This window comes from Ips typographus, linkage group LG1 (assembly GCF_016097725.1).
Source record: "Ips typographus isolate SLU linkage group LG1, UJ_Ityp_2.0, whole genome shotgun sequence".
Lineage (NCBI taxonomy): Eukaryota > Metazoa > Arthropoda > Insecta > Coleoptera > Curculionidae > Ips > Ips typographus.
The window spans coordinates 12155516-12182521 of NC_138422.1; the positions used below are offsets into that span (position 1 = coordinate 12155516).

Consider the following 27006-nt stretch of genomic DNA (forward strand, 5'->3'; position numbering starts at 1 on the left):
GTTAAATTAAACTCGACTTTCCATAAATAAACGCCGCCATTTGTTTATTTACTCTGAAATTTTAATGAATCTAAATCGGACACCTCTCCACATTATGGAGCGGCAAACACGATTTATCATTGGGTGTCTGGAAAAATTCGAAAATTAACGTGTTCCGACTCTTTTTATTTTAAAAGTCGTGTTTGCTTTACCTAGATTGGTGATGAAACGCGGCTCGCTTTCGTAACGCCACTGATTCGATTTGACAACCGGGGAAATCTAGGCCAGAGGGACATTGCTAGCAGCTAGAAAACGCTGAAAATTCTGCGGTCTTTGCAATTGAATTCATGTTTGAGGATTAACCACCGTAGCAAAAAATTCGCTTAATCTCCCGAGATACTTTAAGGGAAAGCCACTATTTCTACCGACGCCAAAAACAGGCCGGAATTGCATGTTCGAATGGGCCGAACCGGGTGGATTTATAGACCAGAAGGGAAATGTAACTATAAATCTCGAGAAGGTAAGAAAGGGAGCAAGAAAGGAAATTGACCTGTTCTTTTGGTGTTAATAATGGTCGCTTACGATATGGTCATTCATTTGAACGGGCGCTTTTAGCGGACTTTGCCGTTTTTCGAAAATGAGCCTTCTTTTTCATAAACTTCGTGGTTAATGAAGCAAATGATCTTTTCAATAACGGAGTATTAAGTTTCTGAAGGCTTTACACTGGATTAATTTGATAAAAGGAGCTCGTGACGATTTCAAGGCTAATACGTAAACTGATATTGTTGCCCAATGGGCTTTCATTATGGTTTACTATATTCTTCAGTTTTAGAATCTGGATTGATTACTTAAATATTTTAGTTTAACTTTGTATTGGTGGTTGTTACAAGTTTTAGGCAATTTGTTATTGTGCTTCTTGCTGCGAATCTTACCCAGCCCACCAAACATAATAAAGTCTAGTCACGGAGACTTCGTCGTCTAATTTCATAATTCCTTTGTGGAAATTTATTTTCGTGGCATCTGTTTTCACAGCGGGAGCCTATAAGTCGATCAAAATAAGTATCGCCAGCAGACAAAGGGGCCTTCTGTCTGTGTCGGCGCCACGGCGAAGCTCCTCCTCGTATAAAACTTAATTATAAATTTTAACGAGTGCCATTTTGCGTCCGCGACATAAATCATAATCAAAGCCGAAACGCACGGCCAAACCGTGTTCGAACCAGGAGACGCCCATTTTTTTGCACAGTCACGTTATGTCATGATTGATATCGCACAATGTTATGCATCATGCAATTCTTGCCCGTGTATTTGAACTTTGAGGTTAATTTACAGTGATATTTATCAACTATGCTGAAGTCATCTGAACTGTTAGCTTAACCATCACATTCCTTTAATTTGAGAGTTTATAAAAGTATATTCTTCTACAAAGAATTTTTCAACAGAAATTCAAATTTTCAGATTTTTATTTGTGGGGTATAATAAAAATCTTTACACCTGTTGCGCTGACATTAATAATTTATGTTTCAACCTGGAGAAAACCGTAAGTGACACATTTTCTCTGTAAGAAAAATATGAACGTCAATCGTTCAAATTTTTTAGAGTATAGTTCTCGAGAACTAGTACTTGGAAACACCACATTCTATTTCACCTTCGCAGAATCTCACATATCACTCCAATAGAAGTCTTCTAGACAGCATAAATGGGTCTTTTGCAGTCTAGGCTACTTCTTCAAGTGCTATCTCCTCTCAGAAGGTTGGCTACCTATCATCATGGCTATTTTGACTTCTGTTGTTGCAGCTTTAAATAACTTAATGGAACTACAGTTGTAGCATTTTCATAGGTTAAATTTAACCAGGAAATGCTTCTTCTTCCCCTGCTTATTTGTCTCTGCATAATATTCTGCAACAATACATATTTCTCTCCCCTTGTCATGTGGCTCAGATATTGCAGCTTCCTTATTAAAATTGTGTTTAATACTTTCTTTTTCTTTCTCATTCTTCCTTCTACATGACCACATCTCAAATGCTTGCAGTCGATCACATATTTTTCTTTAACGTTTAGGACTCCATCCCATATAACAAAACCAAGAAACGTATAATCTCATTTTTCTGACTGTAAGTTGTAAGTTAAGATCTCTAGTGCATAACACATTTTTCATTCTGTTATATACGGTTCTGGCTTGCCCAAATCTTGATTTAATTTCTTCAGCGTACTCAGCTTCAATGGCAGTTGTTTCTAAGTATTTTGCATTTATTGCCTTTCTACTAGTTGTCGGTTGATTCATAGGTTTTTCTGTTGTTGAACTGATTTTGTAACGGTCATAAATTTGGTCTGCTTGTCACTACTTGATCAATCTTCTATTGTTTCGGCAATAAGTATGGTGTCGTCTGCATACCGGGTATTGTTAATAGGTTTACCTTTACTCCCGTCTAAACTACAACTCTCGGGAAATCCAGGAGATTGGCAAAAAGTGTTTCTCTTGCAAAAATAGGCTATACAGATTAGGACTAGAGGCAAGTTAGCCCTTGGACTACTTCAGTGTTTGGCATATATGAAATCTGCAGTATCAGTTTTTTTTTCAGAGTCTAATGGCTGTTTTGACTACTTACTTCCTTCAACTCTTAATTAACTGTACGTAGGTGGAATGCAATGAAAAAAGCTGGTCGGACAGGTTTTGAATGGAAAAGAAAACAAAAGATCAGTTCTCCCTTGCCCTATTCCCGGCGGCCGCTCTAAAATCGCTCGTGTTCGGCTCCGGTTTAAGCCGCCAAGCTGGAATATGCGGGACTCAATGTTGTCACATCTACAACTTAAACTGCCACGTAGTCAAACACCCCCGAAACACTCTACCTACCCTAACCCGGACCATCGTCATTCAAATCCCATCCCGCTGGACCTGTAAAGCGATCCACCGTTGTATCTAGAGCAACAGCGCCGGGGAAAACGACAACCGCGTCTCCTGGGACACGTGTAATAAGTTTCCCTAGACCATCCACGTGTCGGATTTGTGCTGCTGGATGCAGCAGTCTAGAAGAGGGTTTTTTAAATTTCGTTTACGGTGTAACGGGAAATTGCGTTTCGGATTTAGACAGCGAAAAGGGCGTTGCAGCAAAACTCAAGTTTTTTTAACTTATTTAAGCGTAGACGAGGCTTTTAGATCGTTAGTGGTTGCATTTTTCTGGATTTTGCGTTTCCTGTTATTCTCAGAGGATTTTTGTTTACACATTTGAGGTTAATAATAAAAAAACATTACATTAGTTAATACTGATATAGCAAATCATTGAGCACCAGTGTTAGCGCAAAATATGGAGTAGTTTAACATCTTGATTGATATTTGGAAAACGTTTGAATACAACGTTTAAACCTAAGAAACTTAATTGCAAAACACTAAAAAAACATTTTTGGCTGAAAAACATGACTTGACTATTTTCTGGTATGTTAGATTAATTTATTTTGAGATTGACCTAAAAATTGACAAAATCATTAGTATTTACCAAGAGTTGTGACCTTAACTTTAAATCTCACTTTCCTGACATAATTTTTCAAAACAAACAGGCAATATTGCGTTACAATACGTGAGAACCACGCAAACAAACCGTTATCGACATATCAAATTACAAAAACGACCCAGAGGGGTGGAAACGGGGTGAAACCGAAAGTTACACGGTCAAGGGCAAGTCCGAATTAATAAGGCGTCGACGTTCCTTATTCTGTTTATGCCCTACTTTTTCCCCACCTGTATTGATCGATTGTAGTTTGTTCTTGCTTTAGTAACACTCCCTTGATTGGCGTATTTTTTACCCAATTTGTTTTTCCGCTCTCAGAAATCACTTCGTGCAAACAAAAAATAACCTACTCTGTATCGTGCTCTTCCTCGTAAGGAAAGCAGCAAATTATATGAGGGTGTTGTAGGGCTAAGTGGGAGCTAAATAGGGAGTGGGTGCAAATTGCTTTTACGTTTATACCGAAACAAGCTATTATCAATGGAGGGATAACAAACACCGGTGCCTGAAAGTGTAAATTAGAAGTCTCTGAGGGTTTGTTTATGATTTTCTGTTGTACATCCAGCTGAATCATGAGAAGTTCGTAAATAGTTATTTATACAGGGTGGTCCAGTTTTAAGTGTCAATAATTCACCATTTGATAGCCAATCCAAAAATAAGTTGACTTGCATGGTGTCATTTTTCTGAAAAACGTTTCCTAAGGAAGATAAAGTCCTCCAAATTTCAATTTAAAAAATCGTTTTATAGTTTAAAACTGAACATCCAAGACTTGTAAAAGTCCAAATTTGTACTGAATAGTCTAAAAACTTTTTTACTACTAAGAATGGTCTTATGATTCGCTGTCTCAGACTGCCATCCTGGTTGAGTGTCTGAAACTGGCATTCAAGAACTAAAAAAAGTCCGGAAATCAAGACAAAGATTGTATTGTGCATGAAACTCATTTTTTACTACTAAAAATAATATAAAAGTTGACTTTTAATGCTAGAACTAACTTTACTAGGACTGAAGAGAGTCCAAAAGTATATTTTCAAGACTTTAATTGGTGTACAACTCAATTTTCTGGACTGGACAACAAGTCTAGAAGTAAATTAAATTTTCGGACTATTTTATTTCTAAAAATTAGTTCTCAAGACTATTATTGTAGCATTTGGTACCAACATTTTTTACTTTTATTACTGAAGAAACTTGATTTTTGGAAATAGTTTTAAACTCGATTTTTCAGTCTTAAAAAGCACTAAAAACAGTCTGAATTTCTTAGAGATGCTACAATTTATTGCACCTTTGAGTGTAGAAGTCAATTTAATAGTGAAGAAGCTTGAAATAACATTTTCAAGATTATGGTCAGTGGACAAACTGGCTTTTAGGCCTGATAAGTCAAAAACTTTGTAAAGATAGTCTTGAAACTCGATTTGAGGCAATGAAAACAGCCTTAAAACACTAAAAACAGTCTAGTTTATTAAGAAATACCCGAATTTTTAGCACTGGTGTGTCTAGAAGTCGAGTTTAATAGTGACAAAGCTTGGAATGCTATTTTAAGTGTATGAAGAATGTAAAAATTGTTTTTTAAGTTTGCTATGTCAATAACTTGGTAAAGATAGTCTTGAAACTCGATTTTCCAAGCTGAAAGCAGTTTTGAAGCACTAAAAATAGTCCAGAATTCGAAGAAAATTAAAAGCAAAGTAAAAAGCACGAAAAGTTCGTTTTCAAGACAATTTTCATGATTCTAATGTCAATGTCCTGCATCTAAGACTATTTTCAAGACTAAAATATTGAAATTTGTCTTCAAATTATGAAAACTTACTTCAAATGCAAATTTTAAGCTTCTGATGTCACTTTTCATTAGTTCAGTCACATTTTGGGGTTCAAGTCAATTTTTAAGGTTTAAATGTATGAATTTGTAGTAACAAATTCTTGAAAAAGTAGTTTTTATGTCTACAAGTCAATTTTTAGTATTAAAGTCTCTCGATTTGCATGAAAACTGGTTACAAACACAATTTATAAGCTTCTGAAATTTTTATCTTATTTTACTCATTAAGTCTTTTAGTTTGTCTGGAAACTATGAAAACTGGCTAAAATAATATTTTTTAAACTTCTTAAGTGAATTTTCCGTTTCCAAGACAATTTTTAAGTTGGGTTGGGTTAGTTTTGGGTCTTTGACCGTAATAACGTGTAATAAAGTGTTTGTTCCAAATTTGATCAATATTGCTCCAACGGTCTGACAGTTATGACAAAAAAAAACGATTTTTTAAACAGAAATTTGAAGGACTGTATTTTCCTTAGGAAGCACTTTTCAGGAAAATGACATAATGAATGTCAACTTATTTTTTAATTGGCTATGGATTGGTGAATTATTGACATTTAAAACTGGACCACCCTGTATAGAGAATTGTACATTCCTTGTAAACATGTTGTAAAAAGGCGTTAAATAAAGGCTTAGATTAACTATTCCAAGGAGGAAATTGTTATGTGCGGTAAGCCCAAAGGGTGGATTTGATGACTATATTACATGATGACGAAACCATCCAGATTATTTGTTAACCGATTGAAGTGGGGACTTTGATTATAGTCAGTAATGTTCATATAGAATAAAATGATTATTGAGATCGAAAAAGAAGAAAGCGATAATGTTTTTGTAATTTGTCCCCTTTCACCAAAAAAAACGAGACAGTTGAGTCATCATTGAGAAGAGAACAACAAAAAAATCTCCACAAATACTTATAAAGTATAATATAGGAATCTTTTGATTTTATTTAGGATTCTTGATTAGTCGGTCGTGTGATGTACTGTGTTATTTAAACATTTATCTGTCACTGCAAATTCATTCTCCAATTCTCTCCTTTTTCTGGCAAGACGGGACTTTTCTGCCAGAAATTGCATTTAAACTAAGACAAACTAGCCGAAAGCCCACAAAATGGCTGTCGTTTAGAAGGTCAGATAGCGCCCAGCCACGTGTCTATCTTAACATAATTTGAGTCCAGAGAATTAATGTTCTTTGCTGTCCACTGAAAATTTCAAAATTATACAAGGAAATTAATGCTCCCGACAAAGATGGAAAAAACCTCGCAAGTGTCATGTGTGAGTCTACCGAAGCGTCTGTGAGATGAGGGTTGATCACAATATATCTGAGTTTCTAATAGTGTCTGTAAGTGTCAGATCACGTCACAGCCGATTCGGACCAACTGACGACACATGTCACTTACCAACTTGTTTCTATCTTTGTCGAGAGCATTGATGATTTTCATTGAGTGAATATGTATAATTTTATATGTATTAGTATAATATTTCAAATCTCTACAATTTTAAAAAACATCAAAGTTTCTGTTGCTTCTAGTTAAACCATACGAGCCATATTAGCAAGATCAATGTAATACCAATATGCAGCATAGTGGAAGTGGTGACATTTTGAGATGATCTATGTATCGTCAAAACTTAATGATTGTTAAAAGACTATTCCACAAGATATGAACACTATGGACAAACATGGTGCGGTTAATACGTTTAAACATTAGTGAAAATGTCCCCTTTGGTACAAATGTATAAAAATAACTTTTTAGCTTGATGGACTTTTAACAATCGCAACTAATATCTCTGGGAGTAAACGAGTCTCGCTTCTCCAAAGTCATCGCCGGCAATCAACGTTGGAATTTCGAATTAACTTCGAAAATTACATTTAATAATCCAATTTCTGTACCATAAACGTCCGTTCTGTTGCATCACCATCAGTATCCATCACGGTCATCAACGGTGAACGGTATGACGCCAGATTGCGCTGGCCGTAATTAAAACTTTTGTATCGCGTCGCGTGTGATGATGACGTTTAGATGGATTTGACAGGAGGTATCGGAGCTTCGGGCTCGCAATAATTAGATCGAGATTGCTTTCTCCTTTCTAGAAGATTTTTGTTTATGATCGTAACAACTGTAAAACCTCCGTACATGTATTCTTTCTTGTTGCAGGTAAGAGACGTTACTTAAGCCACCCGTTTAAGCGGCCATAAAGTCGGTGAGTATACACACGGATTTTAACGAGGCGTTTCATAACGAGTTAACAATAACAATTTTAAAGAACGACAGACGAGAAGATGGTGCGCCGTTACTTTGCACTTGTAAATAGAGATACGCCTTTTATAAGTGTAGTTAAAATTAACGTAGACAAAACAGCTACGGTTTGTCAGTGCGCTAATAAAAAACATTCGGCTTTACACTGTTTGCTTTAGTGCGCTGTTAAACAATTTATATTACTCGTTCGTCTGTTTCGTCGCTGGAGCCCTCCGCACTTCGAAATAGACTCGTCCTCCTAGACAATTTCATTTATTATTATTCGCCGATAATTATTCGACAGCAACGCACCCTTCTCCATTGCTAGGTTGATTATTATGCCCCGAGATTCCCTTTCTGCGAACGCCGTCCCTTATTAAAGTTCCCTTTGTCTCCCTTTTCTTACCTAGCGCTCCGCACAAAGCATTTAAAGTGTTTACAAAACCTTAATTATTAACGGACAAACACACTTAGCGTCGACAATGGAACTGGCTATGAATGCTTTGGAAATATGCCACGTTGCCGATATGCAATAATTGTTTTTTTTTTTTTTAATAGTACGATTGAGATTTAAAGATAAATTGATTTGATAGCTAACAGTGCAGAACAAGTGGTTGCACTCGTGTACTCCATAAATTTTATCATTTTCTGTGCTTAAAAATGAGAAGTTTATTACGTTTCGATATTTATAGAAATTTGATATTTTGGAATAAATTTTGCAATTTTTGCAATGCATTTTTATCACAAATTATAATTGTTATTTGGCCTTTGTCTAGTACCTTTTTCAATTTAAAAAACATAATAAAATAGTGAAATTCATTAAAGATTTTGGCAATTCGTATTTTAATTGCCATTTTAGCACCTTGATAACCTTTAAGTGATTTTGGGAAAGTAATCAATCGTCACCAAAATTATAATCTGTCTGACGTTTTATTAAAATTTTCAAATTAGAGTAATAACTTAAAAGTTGGGGTGAAAGGTGCAAATCCCAGAAATAACTGTCGTCATGCTAGTATTCTTCTGACCTATATCTACTTTTTTCGAAAATGGACATTTTTGCGTATTTTTATATTTGATAATAGACTTAAGTAAATCAACAAATATTGTATGTATTAGCACTACAAGTTTGGAACTTTGAGTGAATTACGGTCCGATGAAATTTTATTATATTGATACTGCAATTGGTTTTCTAACCCAAATCACCATAACCTACTGATTTCTCCTATTTTCCTCATCTAAAATATGTATAACGACCTTTATTCAAAAATATATTTTTATTCATTTGCCCCATACTCATAAATAAAAATTACACTTGTTTTAAGAATCTTTTAGGCAGTGTTAATTTTATCTATTTTTTTTAGTGACAGTAGTAGAACCTTTAATTTGAGGTTTGTTTATTAGTTTTTGATTGACGTGTTTAGCTCAAAAATGACAAATTCTACAAAAATACATAAACAAAAAAGCAAACATTACATTCAAAATATTCTTTTACATTGTTACCCCATTTCACTTTGATTTTTGCTATAGTGTTTGGTCTTTTATTGAGTGTTATATTTAATATTTTAATAATACTTCTTAGAGCAAGATACAAAATATGCACTAAGTTGAAATATTAATAAAACTTTCCAATAAAAATTTTACAGACTTTACTCCGTAAAAACTAAAAAGTGTTAAATTTGCCCCATAACTAAAGCATAGTGACATAGGCACAAAATAGGCTTTTTGGATATGTCCAAAATTAGTATGTAGAAGTAAATAGATTTAAAAAAATGTTCCTTAACATTTTTAGGATCGTTTATCTCAGAACCTTATTTTAGCACGTAAGTAAAAAGAATACAAGTAATTTGAACTTCTTTAAAACTTTAATGCCTTCTATTTGTTTATATACATTTTCCGTCATATTTTTGAACGTGGTGTGTACCTATGCTGTTCAATTATTGCAGACTAATTCCAAAACACCCTGTATAGTTTATTTTAGTTTTATAAACTCCATTAACATGAAAATTGTCATTATTATTTGTTTACCAGCGGAAATTTAATCACAAACATGTCATAAAAATTATAGGTTTTTCGGTCGTTGTTTAAATGGTAAAAAACAACTTATATTTATTATTTTAACTGGTTATTGGTCATAATTTTCCATAATAACGATTATTAAACGCGTAACGACATAACTCATGATAATCACTGTTCCAATTGCTTTTGTGACACTATTAGGAACATTAAACAATAATTTATTGACGTACATATTTGGTAATATCACAGGTTATTCTAAAACTTTTTTCAATGAAATATCACTGTAAATTTATTTGTTAACATTATTTTTTACTAAAATGTGTTTGCTTCAGGGTTAAGTAGGAACAACCGGGCAACTCCTCTGATCATTTAAGTAACTAATATCAAAGTCTAAAAAGATAGAAGAACAAACAACGATTATGAATATGCCTTTAGTTATTAATTGACTTTCAAAGTTGATACACGAAGCTTTACATTCGGAACGGAAAAACAGCCAAAAGAAAAATAATTCCGCTTTTGGTAAATAAATAATCGGAACGGGACTTAGTCGGAGGATCCCGGCAATAAATTTGCTCATCCAAACCGACCTTTCCCTTAATACCTCCTCGTTGCTATTCAGCAGTGGCGTAAACCGACAGATAAGGGTTTAGAAAGTACACTTAAACGACTGGAGGACTAAAAAGGGAAGAGAATAAATGTCCAAAAAGGGGGAAATCTGAACTTACGCATTCGAGTCCAACACGAACGGAGTGGCTTTGGAACTATGAAATTTAATGCCAGTCTGTCCAGTTACGAAGAATTTTGCCTATTGTCCCGATAAGACCGTTAACATTCTGAAAAAAAAAAAGTTCTCAGCCTGCCCCCAAGGCATCAACGTCATATTTCAGACACTAATACCTGGTTAATCCTCTAACTTAGCTCAGTATCCAGGATAAAAATCTAGACAAGTTGGGAACTCAAAACAGGCACGATTTTTGTTATTCTCAGTTTACAGTCAGTGGCGGGTCGGTCAAGAAAAAATACCAAAAGTCCGCTGGTTTAAAGGGGACTTAGTTTCGGTCCGCCTCTGGGATAAATCATAAAACATATTAAGGCAATTGTGCATCGAGTCCCCGTGTGATATAATATTTAATATTAGAATAAGAAAGGCACAAACCAGTCGGATCGGGTCTTAAAATTTCATGCCCCGGCTTAGGATGCTCCGTTAGTTTCTAGGTACTCGACTCTAAAGTAAATAAACATGAGTTGAAAATGTTGCGGATTATTTAGGGTCAAACCAGACGAGACCGTAACAAAAATATCCGCAATTGTCATGTCATTTTGATGAGAGGATTGTAAATTGTAAATAATAAACGTTTTAAGACAACACTCTTTACAGAAACGTGACTTGGTCCCAAATTACTACTACGACAGATGATGAACTCCATCATGTTAATACCTAAAATTAAAAAGTATCAGTTTGAAAAAAAAAAAGATTTATCAGCCAACTGTTCTGAAGTATTTATGTTAATTTCTGTACTCTTCCATTCACAGTCTATAACTTTGTAATTACTGGGTATTTAGAAAAAAAAGTTCACACTCACGTACTGTTTTCTTTCCACAACTTTTATTTAATTCTCAGCATGATTTTTTTTTCACCATTTTTTTACTGAAATTACGGATTAATTTCGAGATTAATTAAGCTCGTTTGACAAGTACAAATACTGAAAACGAGTAATAAATTGAAATAGTCTTTGAAATTTAACAAACTGCTCCTGTAAATTTCTGAGATATCGATATTAAATTCACTGTTTTAAATACATATCATAAGTCAATTCTTTTTTCAACCGTCCTTGAATTTGTGTTCTAAATTACACGTTTCGTTTTCTGCCTTGAATGGGAAACAATGACAACAACCAACTGGCCGTATTGATCATCAGATGTTTCGCCCATTGGTTTTTTGGTTGTGTTTAATAATGGGTCGTGTTTGCAATACTTCCTAGGGTAATGTTGCAAAACTTGGCAGGTGTCATTTTTGTACTGTGAAAAGATATTGATATCTTTTTATCACACAAATCACTCCTGGTATTTTTTTACAGGGATGTTAAAAAATAGATAGTTTGTAGGTAGTTAATTGTTGAGCGGTTTTTGTTTTCTGTAATTTAATCAATTTTGAATGATTGACTGGCGGTTTTTTGGAAGTCAAGAAAAGAAAGAAGATTAGAAATAATAAGCATCGAATTGATTTGAGTATTCCGCTGGAATTCGAGAGGTCTACACCGGGCGTGTTAATTAGGCTACATCCCTTGAGGAGATCAAGCGAATTGGTCGAGGCGTGTGACATTAAATCCACAAATCTCACCAGGAAGAGCTATCATTATCTTTGGAAGACGTCCTGCTGCAGCAGGGGAAGAAGATTCTAAAAAGCCAGAAGTTTCCACGTTCTTCGAGACCGTCTCGGGTTTGAGATAAACCCTTTGGCATCACAGCAGATAAAGGATTATTCTATAGTGCGGGGAGAGAGGGCGTGACGTGCGGTGATATTAAAAGAACAGTAACAGACTGTAAGTAAAGTAATTTCTTTTTAGAATTAAGAATCTTTCGAACTCATAGATAACAGTATTGTAGCAGTAATTTTTAGTTTTGTATTTTGTGAGAGAAGGTAATTATATAATAGGTTAGTTTAGGTTTATTCGTTGTCCTAATAACACAACGTTTTGGCATCCCTGTATGGTATTTCTTGTTTTGCTGAATTTAAATTCTAAATTCATTTGTTATTTTATTTTGTGGTTCGACACTAGGAGTGATTTTTTTTGTGAGGTAAAAATGTTCAAAACAAACGGGCCTTCTTGTACTGTTGGAGAGAACCGGGATGGCAGTCAGGAATCCGTTCAGGAAAGTGAGGTGGACATTATAATGCAAATTAATAAATCCAACCCATTTCTCTCCACGTCAGGACAAGGAAGGTCATCCAGTGTGAATCATAACAACTGTTTAAAAATGTTTGAAACCCGTCAAAATTGAAAATGTATTTAAAAAAATAATTCTGAAAAAGCAATAGGACTTTCAAAGATTTTTTGAGTGATCTAAAAATGAATTTCAGAGCTACAAATTGGTAAAAAAGTTACCTTGTAACTGTCTATACTAAGCATTTTTACAGGCAGGTTATACAGGGTAACTTAGATGCCATTCACGACTATTACCACCATTACTATGTTGGAAATTATAGGAAATACCGTAATTATTTATGTTCGTGTATTAAACTATTGAATTGCGTTATCTATGGACGAAAGGAATTCCAGATTCTTATTCAAAAAAGCAATGTGATTTGGTAACACTATTAACTGGATATTGAAAAGTTTCAATTGATCTCTCATCGTTTTTAAGAGCAGTAGTGGCATTTTAGATACCCTGTAGACAAGATAATACGAGAATCAGCGATTTTAAAAACAATTTGGTGAAATTTGTGGAAACTTAATGAACTAATTAGAGACAATTTACAACCAAAAACACGCGATATCCTTTTCATATCAAATAAATGTATCTGTGTTAGATTTCAGGAACCTGTAAATTATTTTCTTTTAATTTGCTTTTGAAATTTTAACAAGCTTGAGTCACATTTGAGTGCGCCCGCCAATGAACACTTAGGATTTCAGTACATTATTGTCATCCGGACTGTTTCTTCTTGACAGTTTTACGCGCCGAAAAAAAAAACCGACGGTTCGGCTCGTAAACTTTTTTACGGTCGCATAAAGTGGGATTTTTGATTTTTTATTGGGCAACACTGCAATATTAAGATAAAAGGAACGAGATTATTATTTATCCGGATCGTTCCGCAAAACACGGCTAAGATGTGCTTGTAAATTGGCCGTAAAACGTTTTTAAGTGTAAACAAGCGACTGAGTTTAATAACATTATTATTTTCGTTTGGAATGGAAATTCGGCCAGATTTATTTTTACGGCTGCGTGGACGAGAACGAATATAATTTGGACCTTTTTCCTTCTTTATTTGTCGCTTTAATGATGATACTTCTTTAGAATTTATTACCGAAAAACGTGACCTCTGAAAGATCATCATTTTAATAATTTAACTCTAAATTCTTTAGTAAGCAAGGTTTCAAGCAAATTCTTACTGGCAGTTTAATTTGTTATGTAATGAAACTAATTTTAAAGGTTTTTGAACTGTACATAATGTCTTTACATAAAGTACAGAATCATATCATTACTTAAGTCGAACTTACCTTGGAACACATTACTGTTTTAACAGGATTTACCATTGATACAAACGATGATGACCTTATTGAAATCCATTTTGTTTACTAAAATTGAGGTAATCATTATTATGTATGTTTAAGGGTCCATTTAAACAAGCTTAAACTATCCTGGCCAGTTAAACAAAAGTAACTGGCCCTTTAACGGCTTTGTTATGTAATTTTCACCGTAAGAGTATTAACAGTCGGTTTTACAGAGTTTCGTTAAACTTGTGGTTAACTAAAAAACATATTTTTCTGCACCTCAGAAGTGACAGTTTAATATTATAAAACTTATGTCAGTATGGACGAATTTACATTGAAACAAAACATTGTTTAAACGGGATCTACCTACTATTGCAACAAACAGTAATGAGAATCAAAATTGAACTTTATTGACATCTATTGATTAAAACTAAAATAGTATTCTGTTTGTTTAAAAGCCAGTTTTTACAGTCAAACCCTAACTTGTAGTTAACTCTTCAGGCTCTGTCAAGGCTCAAGTATATAATTCCGTTCAAACTAAAACTGTCCTGGTAAAAATTCTGTTTAACGGAAATAGAAGTAATCTTTAACGGATTTGTAATATAATTTCCGCCTTAAAAAGTATTACAAGTCGGTTTTACACAGTAAAACTTAGTTAACTAAATCATGTTCGTGCACATCAGAATTGACAAATTTTACTCATCACTGTCTTAACGAGGTTATTATTATATAAGTGTATTATGTGTTTCTACTTTATGTCTAAAATTTGATTTAAAAATTATGTCGATAAGGTTGAAATGCGCTTGAAACAAACCCGTGAACTAATAAAATTTAGATACCACTATAACCAACAGTGGTGATAAGCTAAACTAAGCCTTATTAACATCATTTATTGCATTAAAAGTTGATAAACGGGTTTATAATGTAATTTCAAACTTAAGAGTCAGTTTTAAGCAGTTTAGTTAATCTTAACTAAAACGTGATTTTGCACCAATTTTGATGGACTACTTTTGCCAATATCTCAAAACCTTTTGCAGATATGATAAAGAAATGTGCAAAAAACAGTTAGAACGAAACATTTTCTCTGAAAGTCAAATAAAATCTGAAGTTGTTGAAGCTTATGTTGACGCTTATACTGCGTGTTCTTTGTGGCTGCAAGGGTTGAATTAAAGTGGAATTCAAATTCAACAAGTTTGGTTTATTGAGTAAGATTTGGACAGACAAAAGGCATCAAATGGACAGACTTAACAGTAAAGTTTTTGAACAGAAGACTTTATAACTTGACTACTGATTTTCTGACTAACTTGACAAAACGTGACTCGACAAGACTTCTATAATCATGACTAATCACTAGGTTAAGATTAACTAAACAAGTAAGGTTAGGTACACATTTTCCTTAATTCTAATACTAAATACGAAGTATGTCTTCTTAAAATAATTCAATTCATCAGGAGTGACATTTTTTGATTATTTTAAATGAAACAGTCTCTGTGAATTTCATCTTTGTCTAATGAAACGAAATGAGGAATGTGACGTAATACAGTGAGAGTTCACATATTCTAAATTTTTATTTCACTTGAAAAATTTTATTTTATTTTTCGAAATTATTAGAAATGCCTTAAAGAGAAATGCTTCGCAACTTGGCAACGTTGTTGTGCTATATAAAACGCGAGCACCCCTGATCGTGACCCCTTTACAATCACAAGTGTTTTATTCTTCGCGAATAAAAGGCCTTGGTACAGATTTGAAAATGAAGGGTGGTCAAGACGCATAAAGGTGTCCGCAGGATGTCCCGTGCACGTGGGAACATCGTCCGGATGAATGGCCAAGGATTCTATTCAAATCCCAAGAAGGAATATACATATGGGAGAACTGTTTAATATTCAGACTGCTGTTGCGGCATTAAGGGGGTTAGAAACTTTTTTCATAACAAATCGCTTTTTTTCCTGAACGGATCATGTTAAACTTTTGGTAAAACAGAAGGGTAGGGTGTGTTCGCAGCCAACCCTGGCCGCCATAGAGCTAAGCACTTTCTGCTGGAAATGGGACTTTCCCTTTCGCCGGCTCCGTCTCGAGCAATAAAGGGCACATAAATTGGGCCGAACTCCGGCTGCAAATCCGGGGAGCGTCTCGAATAGAAGATCTCAATGAAAGGAGTGGGCGAAAACGAGCCCCCTAGGTCCCTATCGTTCCACTGCCGCGTCTTGGGGACGCCCCAGGCCCGGATCTAGGTTTTTCTTTTAATTTACACTACATCGACTCAGAATAAGGGCCACGCTACAAAATCCACAATCGTGGAAAATGGAACTTTTCCGGAACGCACAAGATTTATTATAAACCGGCTTAATTCTTCTGATTCGAAAGCTCTTTTGTACGCGCCACAAAGGAACCGAAAACACGTCCTAATTTTTAATTATCTTTTTTTTCCGAAAGCTATTCAAACCCGCCTCGATAAATCCAGATTTGGCCCGAATTCTTTCGATTTTGCCTTTAACCCGCACCACTCCCTCTTCGTCTCGTCTTTTTTATGCCAGCTTTGTGCCGCCCCCTCCCGCTCCGCACGTATTCTTCAGACCCGTTGGCATTCTCCGTTTATTTTATCTTCACAACGATAATCGTAAATTAAAAAAATATTTCCTCGGGGGAGTGCGAAGAAAGTTGTCTGAACGTGGGAGATTGTGCGACCCCGTGTGGGTGTAAATTTTTCAAAGGGTGATGTTATCGAGTTCTTTTTTTTTTGTTTTGCTTAAACTTCGAAAAGTGCGTTATATAACATTGTTTGACAGTTCGGAAAAAATGGTGGTTTAATGTGGTTTTAAAAATGTCATCAACTCAAAAAATATCAATCTTACTAGTAAGTCACTAAAAGCAAAAACACAGTGCAAAAGTTTATGAATGGATCTTCAATTACATTTTTATTGTTGTTCCACAAGAAAATAAAGCCACATATAAAAAATAAAGTTAAAATTGTCAAAAAGTTTGGCAACGTCGCACTGTTTTATAATAACTCATTTTATTTTGGCAACCTCACCAAAAGTGTGAATGTTCAACAAGATTTTGTCGAAACATTTTGAAATTCGTTGAAATAATGTCCACAAGAAATCGTTCTTCTAACATAAAGAAAAAGCAACAAGTTTTTCCCTAGTTTCTAAAAAAATTGTGTATAGTTTGACAACGCCGAAATAAATGCTTTATTGTTGACTGTGTCAAGGTGAAGTAAGCAAAATTTTACCAAATTACTGTTGAAATTAAATTTTTTCCAATTATAAAGGTTGACTAAACGTTTTCATCTTTTACTTTGGCCCTTAATAAGTTGGAAATTTGAAAAGTTATATCTAAAGGGCAGAGATAGAAAAGCATGGAGGAAAGAAGAGGAGATCCTATATCCCATATCCAAAGATGGATGTTTAGGGCTGTTTAGATAGATAGATAGATATCCAAAGGGCATTGAGCATTTCTTTTTGCGTTTCCAAAGGGAAGTTGATTGTTGACAGAATATCCAGATTTTAGTCTTTCCTTTTATTCAGACAAAAAAAATTGTCACAATTTGCTTTTGTTTCCAATATTTTAAAACTGGATAAAAATGGGACCAGTGTTTCGAGAAGTAAACTTGTCATCAAATTGGACACCTTTTATGTAATTTAGCCGAACAAAGTAACCGTAACGTTGTTAAAGAAAAATCAAACAGGATTTGCAATATTGGTCTTGTGATAAACTGTTAAAAAAATAATGCTTATAAGTAATAAATTTGGTCTCCTTTTTGTTGAGAATTTTGGTTTGTAATGGTTGTTTTCATCTGAACCATTAAAGAGGTGTGTGGTTGATTAAAACTGAAAAATAGATAAGAAAATCAATTTTTGACTTCGGATTCTGCTCGCAAAACTGCAACAAGGCAGAAAATTTTATTTGGGGTAGTCTGAAGAATTCAACAGATTGAAAAATTTTTGTGAGCTACTTTGTAACTGAAAACCTAAAAATGCACAGAATTTAGATGCTGGGTGTTTCAAACATGTTACTCAAGCATCATATTACGAATACGACCATATTATGAAAATATTCGATATGGTATAAATGTGTAAGATTTTTACGTCAGTAGACACAACGATATTTTATTTTTATATGTACTAATTTTCCACTAATATGGTTCGTTTTAGATAACATGTACAGTGAAAAATAAACATCACGGTCAATTGACGCATGAAAACAATAATACACTTTGACCTGTTCGATTTTTGTCTAACCCCGATGAAAACCGTACGGAATACTTGATAAATCGTCCACTGGCGTGGTTAAACAAACGTAATCACTTAAGACAAACTTAAAACAAATACCCCCTATAAAAAACTAAATTTCTGACCTGGACCCACATACAACGAACCGAACAAAGCAAAGTTCACGCGAAACAAAACATCGGGGTGCGGTTCCCATTTATCATCGAAAAACTATCCCTGATGAGGCTCGTGCACGCACAAAACATGTACGTGTGCCCATTAGAAAAAAAGCCCACGTGAAAAAAAAAAAAACCGTTCCTACCCGACAGATTTAAGTGCCATTATCGATATTAACAGGTAGAAAAAAACGGTGCCTAAGGAAAAAGTGGAACGAGAGGGTGCGGAACTAGTTTTGCTTCGGGAGACTGGTTTTAGGAGGTCTGAGAGCACAAAGGGTTGTTTTGTGCAGAGACGGGGCCATCTGCGAAGGGTTAGGGCCACTTAATGTCACCCAGAGAGATACTGGGGAATTTTGCATGTGAAAGTTAAGACTCCCTGAGACTAAGGGTGTGAGGAATAGTTTTTGTTGTTTGGTGTGAATGATTAATTTAAACCCCGCGGCGAAAATCAAAATTCTAAATTAATTTGTCGCCGCCATCGAATCGACAACTCGTAAATCTTGGAAAGAAAAACAGTGTCGCCAGTTATCTGACTTCTCTGGTGATTAATCTCAATTTCCCCGGCTTTTTCCGGCCTATCCCTCCCTCTTTTTGGCTTTGTCCTGCGTAATTTGTTGCATTTCAAATATCCTTCAGTTCCAAAATAATTTTCTAGGTTTATAACGACACGGTCCTGTACGCACAACGCCTCTTCCACACATTAGCCATTTAATGGCACATTAATAAAGGTTATAGTGTCCAATTAGTCGAACAAGGACATTTTAATGATTAATTTCAAGACAGAAAGTAATCGATCATTGATTCTTTTGTAAAAGTCGATAATAACGTTATATGTTCAGCAACATACCCTAATTAAATATTGACTTATTGCCTCATGTGTTTTAAAAACTTTGACTAAATTTGACTTTTTGATTTTTAAGTTTGGGTTTACAAGCAATATTTTTTAAATGTCTCAAAATCAAACAGAGATAAATCGGTGTTGTGTGGCAAACCGGGGGGGCAGCGCCCCAGAAACGTATAGGCCTCTTGTATGGGCCCGTCACGTCCCGGTTGTTGGTAGCTACAGCAGTCCAGTCGACTTTGTAAAGCCAACCAGTCTGCTAGGTCTTAGCTCCTTGATTGTCATCGTCATCGTCGTTATTGACTGTCCCAGGAATGTTGTCCGCGAACGAGTGAAGGCTGGACACCCCATTAAAATGTGTCCTGCCGACTCTTCCTCTTCCAAGCATCCTCGACAAGTAGGATCCTCGGTTATACTCATCCAAGTACTGATTTTTGTTTTGCCTTCATCATCTTCATCATTCATCTCTTCATTTCCCGGAATAGCAGCATGTCCCGGAACCCACACAAGACGTATGTTGTTCTTTTGGGCCATCTTTTCCAGGGTTGTTTTGAATTCCGAGATAGTAAGTATAAAGGTACGCGTCCACTAATCGGTATCGGCACGGACGGTACGCATCGGACGAATCGCAATTCCAATCAACTGCATAGAATCAAATACAACTGCGTTCACCTATCGTCATCGGAAATTACCGATTCCGATAATCCGTGATAGTAAACGCAGTACACAAAAAAATCCCGATCCCGACGATGCGTACCGTCCGTTCCGATACCGATTAGTGGACGCGTACCTTAAATCGTAAGTTATCTTAAATAGAGCAGTTTTGCCGTTCAGGTATAGTGAACAAAAAACAAATCTTATCAAAACTTCTCAGACTATTTTCAAAAGAACAAAGTGGCTTGAAAAACTTGCTTGATTCAAATTTGCCAGAATCCTTTAGGGCCATTTTGAAAGTGCCAGAAAGCTCTACACGCTTAATGAGAACCTTTTTAAAAGGGCTAGAGGGTTCTACAAGTGTTTAAACCTTCCTAGAATTGTTTTAAATTTCCCTAGGTCTCCACAAACCTCTAAATGCTATTGAAAACTTTTTAAAAAGTGCCATGGTCTACAATTGTCTTAAACCCTAACTGTTTTAAATTACCAAAGGCCTCTAGAACCATTTTGAAAGTTCCATAAACCTCTAAATGCTATTGAAAACCTTTTAAAACGTGCCAGAGTCCTCTACAAGTGTCTCAAACTCTTTCATAAGGGTTTTAAATTGTCAGAGGCTTCTAGAACCATTTTGAAAGTGTCAGAGACCTCAAATTCTACAGAGAACCTTATAAAAAGTGTCAAAATTCTCTTCAAGTGTCTAAAACCTTCCCATAACTGTTTTAAATCTTCAGAGGCCTCTAGAACCATTTTGAAAGTTCCATAATCCTCTAAACGCTATTGAAAACCTTTTAAAACGTGCCAGAGTCCTCTACAAGTGTCTCAAACCTTTGTATAAGGGCTTTAAATTGCCAGAGGCGTCTAGAACCATTTTGAAAGTGTCAGAGACCTCTGAATGCTACTGAGAACCTTATAAAAAGTGTCAAAATTCTCTACAAGTGTCTTAAACCTTCCCATAACTGTTTTAAATCATTAAGTTCCATAAACCTCTAAATACTATTGACATCATTTTCAGACTGAACAGACTATACCAACAAAAAAAGCATAAGCTTATAATTCTCATGCGTGTTTTAAAATATCCCTTGTTCCACTTGTGACGTTTGACATCAGTTAAATACCAGAATCATTAATAATAGCCGTATAATAAAGGGTTGTTTTATCAATAAACGAACCGAGAAAATCAATTTGAAAGTCCGCTGCTGGTTGCCTAAATGATGAAAAACGACTACCCTCCGTTTAGTAGGATGGGTTAAAATGACGTTGCGGTCTTGATGCGAGATTTGCCTGTGCGCTAATTTGACTGAACTGAATGACAAATTGCCGAAAATTAGGGGTTATTTACAATATCGACCCCATGGACCGGTTCAAAATTATTAATGATAAGGCACGAACTTGGGCAGATCGGGCTTAACCGCGGATTAATCAATTAGGATAATCAGTTAAACATTTCGCCGCCTGCAGGTATATAATAAGTATTAATACGGGACCTATTATTTAAATTTTATTCTATTTAGTATGCATTAGAAGATATTTTTATGCAGTGGCGCATATCCCTTTAGCATTTTAATTAAATTTATTATACTCGTATATCTTACATAATAAAGTTCCGTCGAGCAGCATTTATAAACAACCTGTGTTATTTCTCCAGGATTGAATATACTTATTATTATTATATCTGGCTGGTTGTGTTACGTTTCCGATGTAGTAACCCTATTAAACCGTTCGCGTTATTGAAATATATAATAATTGTTTAGTCTGGTCCGAAGCGGTTCGGCCCCCAAGCAAATTGAAACATTTTCATCTCGATTCAGGAAACGCCGAGTGAAATACGCGTAGGAATGCGCCGCGCTTTGCCAAACACAATATTGCTATTTGGATTTTATTGCCGTCGCCGCTGAAACGATCATTCAAGTATAAAGAGAACCTTTCGTATGACAAACAACCGTATTTTTGGATTTCCGCCCGCGAATTTTCGACTAATTAAATCTCCCTTCGACACACAAACACATTATTTGCAACGGAATTGAATTCTGTAGCTTTTCTAAAAAAAAACACGTGCAATTTTGTTTCAGACGTCATTAGGTTTTGTAATTCTGCAACATTTTTGATTCAGTTACTTTAAAATTGTAAATAAATATCGACAAAATGATGAATGCGCTTAGTTCACAAACAAAAGAACGATTGGTTTTATTCCAAAAAAAGAGCGGTAATGTAGAATTGGCCACACAATTCTGCCTTCTGACCAACTGTCAAATTACGTCATTCTGATGTCACATTCGCTCTGTTCAGTGATGACAAGGAATTGAAATATGTAGAAAACGACTCAACCTTTTGATAATAAATTTATGTATTCAGGGGGTCCCAGAAACACAGTTTACCATAGTGAACTTCATTTGTGCAAATGAAAACCTCAATTTTTTTATTCCTTTTTTTTTAACGTGCATCATATTTGCAATTTTATGCAGGATCCAAAAATGACATAATAAAGGAGGTTTCTATTTAAAAAAATAAAGTTGACAGTCCTAACTTCTTTTTGGGTCACTCAACTTTCTTTGGGCCCCCATGAATTTATTATCAAACAAATCGTCATTTAAAAAAAAACAAAAGTCGACGTCCGAGCTTTTTTCCAGAAAACCAAAAATTATGGGTTTTTAATAGTTATTTATACAGCAAGTGACTTAAATCATTTCGTCTAGTGAATAAACAGGTTTAAATCACGTATTTTATACAATATTTTATTACATTTTGACGTCTTATAATTAGTACGTTTCCATGCAATTCAAGGCGTTTAAAACGATCCCAAAATTGAAATTTGTTAAGAGTTTTCATGCTAATTTTCAAATCGTTTTCAATTCCGTTTTGAAACTAGATTGAGCTTTTGACAAAACGCAGAAACGTTTGAGATGTGTCATTTGATTTTCTTTCTTCATATTTGTCAAGAGTGTCTACCCCACAAACTGGATGATGGTCTGGCACTCAATATTTCATCAAGCATAGCAAAATAGTTACACTCTGAAGGGACTTCTCCACTAGTCCCATTTTTACGCTTCACTTTATAATACATGCACTTCAAAGCTTTCCATTTATTTTTAATATGCAAAACGTTCTTAGTAGTTACACCTTTCTTTACTAATTCCTTATAAGCCAATAGGTAAATTTCTCCATTTTTATACTTCTTGGTATCAATTTCCAGTAGAAGTTTTACTTCTTTGTCCAGCCAAACTGGTAGCCATGATAAGGTAAAATGTAATTATTGCTTACTTTATTAGTAACAACAATTAATGAAATTAGAAACAATTCAAATGATAAAATGAAAAATTTTTGGTTATGTTCTCTAACTTAAAAAAGTGAAAAATTACATTTACACGTTGACAATACACAATTGTGACGTATTTTCTCGATTTCAAAATCGTTTTCATTTTTAAGGTGTTTCCATGCTATTTCAATCCCGATACGATCTCAAAAATCGGAGAATCGACCTTGAAGTGAAATAAGAGTGAAACCGAATTGAAAACGGGTTTACAAGGCAAAATTCAAAACTCAAAACGTTTTTAATTTGCATGGAAACGTAGTAATTAAAAGAAAAACGAAAATTACAGTTCTATTAATTTGCACCGCGCCCCGTAATTGTGACATTGATGTTTGTTTGGTTACATCTGTAAATAAGCAAATGTCATTCAGAGTGATTTAAATAGTTATTTGCGCAACTAGGGAGGAAAGTGCAACTTTTATTCCCGTAAAAAACAAGTATCGCTTTCCGCACTCGTTAGGAAAATAACTATTCTACGACGAATGCTATGTTTTATGAAAAAAAGCAGCAGTTAAGTACTATATTAATACCTGGCTGAAAAAGAAGGTTAAAGATTGTCAATTTGTTATGAAAGTGACAAACTCTCGTTAGAAAGTGTGACTTTTACTGGTGGCACTTTACCTCCCTAGGGAGGAAAGTACCTACAGTCTCTTTGGTGGCATTTTTACTCCCTAGGTAGTGTGAAAGTGATATTTTCATCTCTCAAATGAGGGAGAAAAATTTAATTTTCCTAGGGGTCGTAGAAATATGTTTTATTTCTAGTGAATACAAAATAGTTTAAAGCGTTGAATTGACTAATAATAGGACAAAAAAACAATTTATTCGTGACTTACGGACACAGTAGACAGACAATTGTCACATTCAAAACGTTAATTGTCTATTACATTATTGTTAGGTAATGCTACTTTTGTTTGATTTTTTGCATATTATGGGTTGTTAGGACATACAATAGGCCTATCCCACAAATTGAAAAACAGTTTTTTATTATTTGGAATAGAAAGTATAATAGGCATTACAAACTAAAAATCATAAACATTTTTAGAAAGCTATACATTTTGGGGTTAAATTGATTATTTCACGGACAATATGACGTAGTTAACTTTGAGCGTTATTGGACGTAATAATATCCAGTATCCACCTTTTATTTTTACTTTGGTTGAAAACTAGAACATTGCTGTACTGTTCTAATGACGTTTGATAGAGAATGATACACATACACTAGTTGGATCTTTTGTTCCTGTTCTCCTAATTTGAATTTTATCTAAATTATCATTAAAAGTCGTGATATTTTAAACTTAATAATCTCAGTCACTCTACGAGTTTGCTTATGAATTGCAAAGAAGACGGTTCAAAATGGAATTTTGTTCTTTCAATGAACGCGTATGTTTAGCTGGCGCTACCCGGTTATTCTTCAAGACATTACGATTCAGCGCTTGCAACTACTCTCCTTGAATTTTTATCGACGCATAAAATACATAAAACAATGCAAATCGCCCCATGATACTTGCAAATGACTGACAACGTTGGTAAATTAACACATCTATGCCTTTTAACGTTTGAATAAATGCATTTTGCGTTGCCCAGATACGTATCGTATAGAAAATTGATTTAAATTTGAAGAGAGAAAAAAAATAAGCACACAGACAGCGGTATTAACGTTACGTGATCCGGTTGGTAATGGACTAGCGAGCCGGAGAGAGATTGTTTTATGAATTGTTTGCCCGTGAATTACTAACGAGGCCGGCTACTGTTTGGATTTGTGGAAATGACAGCCGGCGATGAAGTCGAAGACATTTTGCATTCAACTGTCGCTAGAGCGGTTCCAAATTTAGATTGAAGTAGGAGGATTGGCGGCTAAACGGGGCTTTAAGGCCCATATCGATAATATAATCTGAGCTTATGCGGGGTCACGTTTTCTTGCAGAGGAGAATTTAATATGGATGTATGGAAATTATATTCTCACAAGAACTATAACACCGAGTAAAAATAGTGCTAATTTATTACCTGGTTATGTGATTAATTGCCAACAACATTGTTAATCGTTTGGCAAACAATAATGTTGCATGCTAAATCTCCCATAGTGGTTCAGGTGGCGGTGATAGGTGAGGCGGTAATTTTTTACTTTTTTTCCATATGTTAAACATACACTTTGCCATAATACCGGGTGTCCCAATAAGCCGTGCAAACGATGTAGTAGCGTTTTAAGAAAAAAAAATAAATGTGGCTACGAGAAACTGCTGGAAGTGATTTTCAACTTTTTGAAAAGGTAATGAGGATGAGGACACCCACTACATTCTAATAAATTTAAATATTTGATATGCATCGCAATTAATCCTAGAAAATAAACCAACCATAATTCTCGTTGAGGAGGCTTCAAATCCGCATTAAGTACCTAATTAACTTTTTCCTTTCCATCTAATGCAGTAACGATCCTGCTGAATTGCTTTTCCGATATCGATGCTGTAAATCACCAATAACACTTTATTACACTTTGCGGTGACGTAAGGAGTGCAATTAGCTCCGAAAGGGAGCGGAATATCGATTTGTGGGGCGCCTGCACCCCCACCTACCGCAATGCACCGGGTGTTGCTGCACTTTGACGTTAACGCTTGACAGCTCCTGTCCCGCACCGCCACCCCCTTGATGGATGATGATGCTGCCGCCCCTCGCGTCGCTTGTCCGATTTGCATTTTACCCTCGTCATCTACACTTTTCATTCATAGAGTATACGACTTGGAGTTGTGGACTCATGTTGGAGCGGATGAATATAAAATATTAACAGTTGACTAGATTTTTTTGCCTGAAGGTTTCGTTTGATTCACCCCTATAATTAAAAGGACGCTAGTTGGAGGAATTAGTGATTTAATTGATTCATAGGGGCAATTTGAATGTACACCAGTAGGGAGTACCACTTAAATTAAGAAAAAGTTAATGTAATCAATCACTCATTAAGAAATAGTAGGTATAGCAAATATATTGTCATTTTCTGCGTTTACGCATAACTTTTTCCCAACACTGATCATTACATTCAGACTAATCGTATGTATAGGGTGTCTAAATAAGAGTGGCTCTCGTTTTTTTGATGAAACGACTACTTATTCAGCTTTGAAAACAAACATTTGATAGTAAAAGCGGATCCAAAGAATCTCATTATGCAAACCTGAAAATACCCGCAAATTTAAGTTGCGTTTCCAACTAACAACTTCCATTAAAACCTTTTTGCTCGTTTACTTACAGTAAAGTGGTGAGAGTACGTCAAAAGTGAATTGCAACAAACTTGCAATAACTGTAAATCGTTAGTTAGAATATTGAGCTTAAATGATAAAACATGCACAATGTAGTGTAATATCAGTGTTTTTCAGTCTAAGCATTTTTTAACTGAATTTTTGACTACGGCAGATCATAAAAAGTAAAATTAATTTTCTAGGTAGAAGAGATTAAGGAATATCATTTTTGGAATCAGTATTGTAATTAGAAAGTTTAGCATGTAGTTTATGTAGGATAAGGATAAAGTATAATCAACATCAATTTTCAGGCTTAATTGTCATGTAACTCCTATTTATTTTATTTTTTCTATTTTAGATTGCTGCTTCTGATCTCGTCAAAGACCACCAGGCGGCGGTAACGGCGACGTCAGAGCTTCCGCTCAAAAAGCAGAAACTTGACATCGACTATTTGGGTAACCTGAGCAGGGTGCATTCATTTCCACTTCAGGCTACCGCCGCCGCCCTTATGCACCAGCAAATCTACACCAGCTTGGAGCCAGTCTACTTACATCGATGTTTGCAGGTGAGTTTTCATTTTTTATTTTATAATTTTGCTTAGTTTGGTGATGAATAAATTAAAGACGACCGAATTTTGTAGTTTAACAACGGTCGGCACCTGAGCGCTTTTAAACCAGTCGCCCAGAGTATTAAGGAGCAGAAACTGAGAAGTGCCAACGCTTTAGGGTTGGCGGCGCGATGTGCCGCCGATCCACCCCAACTTCAGAATCCTGAGAAGGTGGTTCTGATGTCCGAGTCTGAGAGGTAAGAAGATCGAATATTTATACAATCAGCGCAAAATACT

The 27006-nt window shown here is 35.2% G+C and overlaps 1 protein-coding gene across 1 annotated transcript in view; it reads left to right on the top strand.

Moving 5' to 3' along the window:
- Snoo (Sno oncogene) overlaps window positions 1-27006 on the top strand; it is a 103039-nt gene that overhangs the window by 67571 nt on the left and 8462 nt on the right. The window contains exons 6-7 of the mRNA XM_081981938.1: window positions 26521-26727; window positions 26803-26966. Coding sequence (XP_081838064.1) covers window positions 26521-26727; window positions 26803-26966 — 371 coding nt within the window. The remainder of the gene's footprint in view (window positions 1-26520; window positions 26728-26802; window positions 26967-27006) is intronic.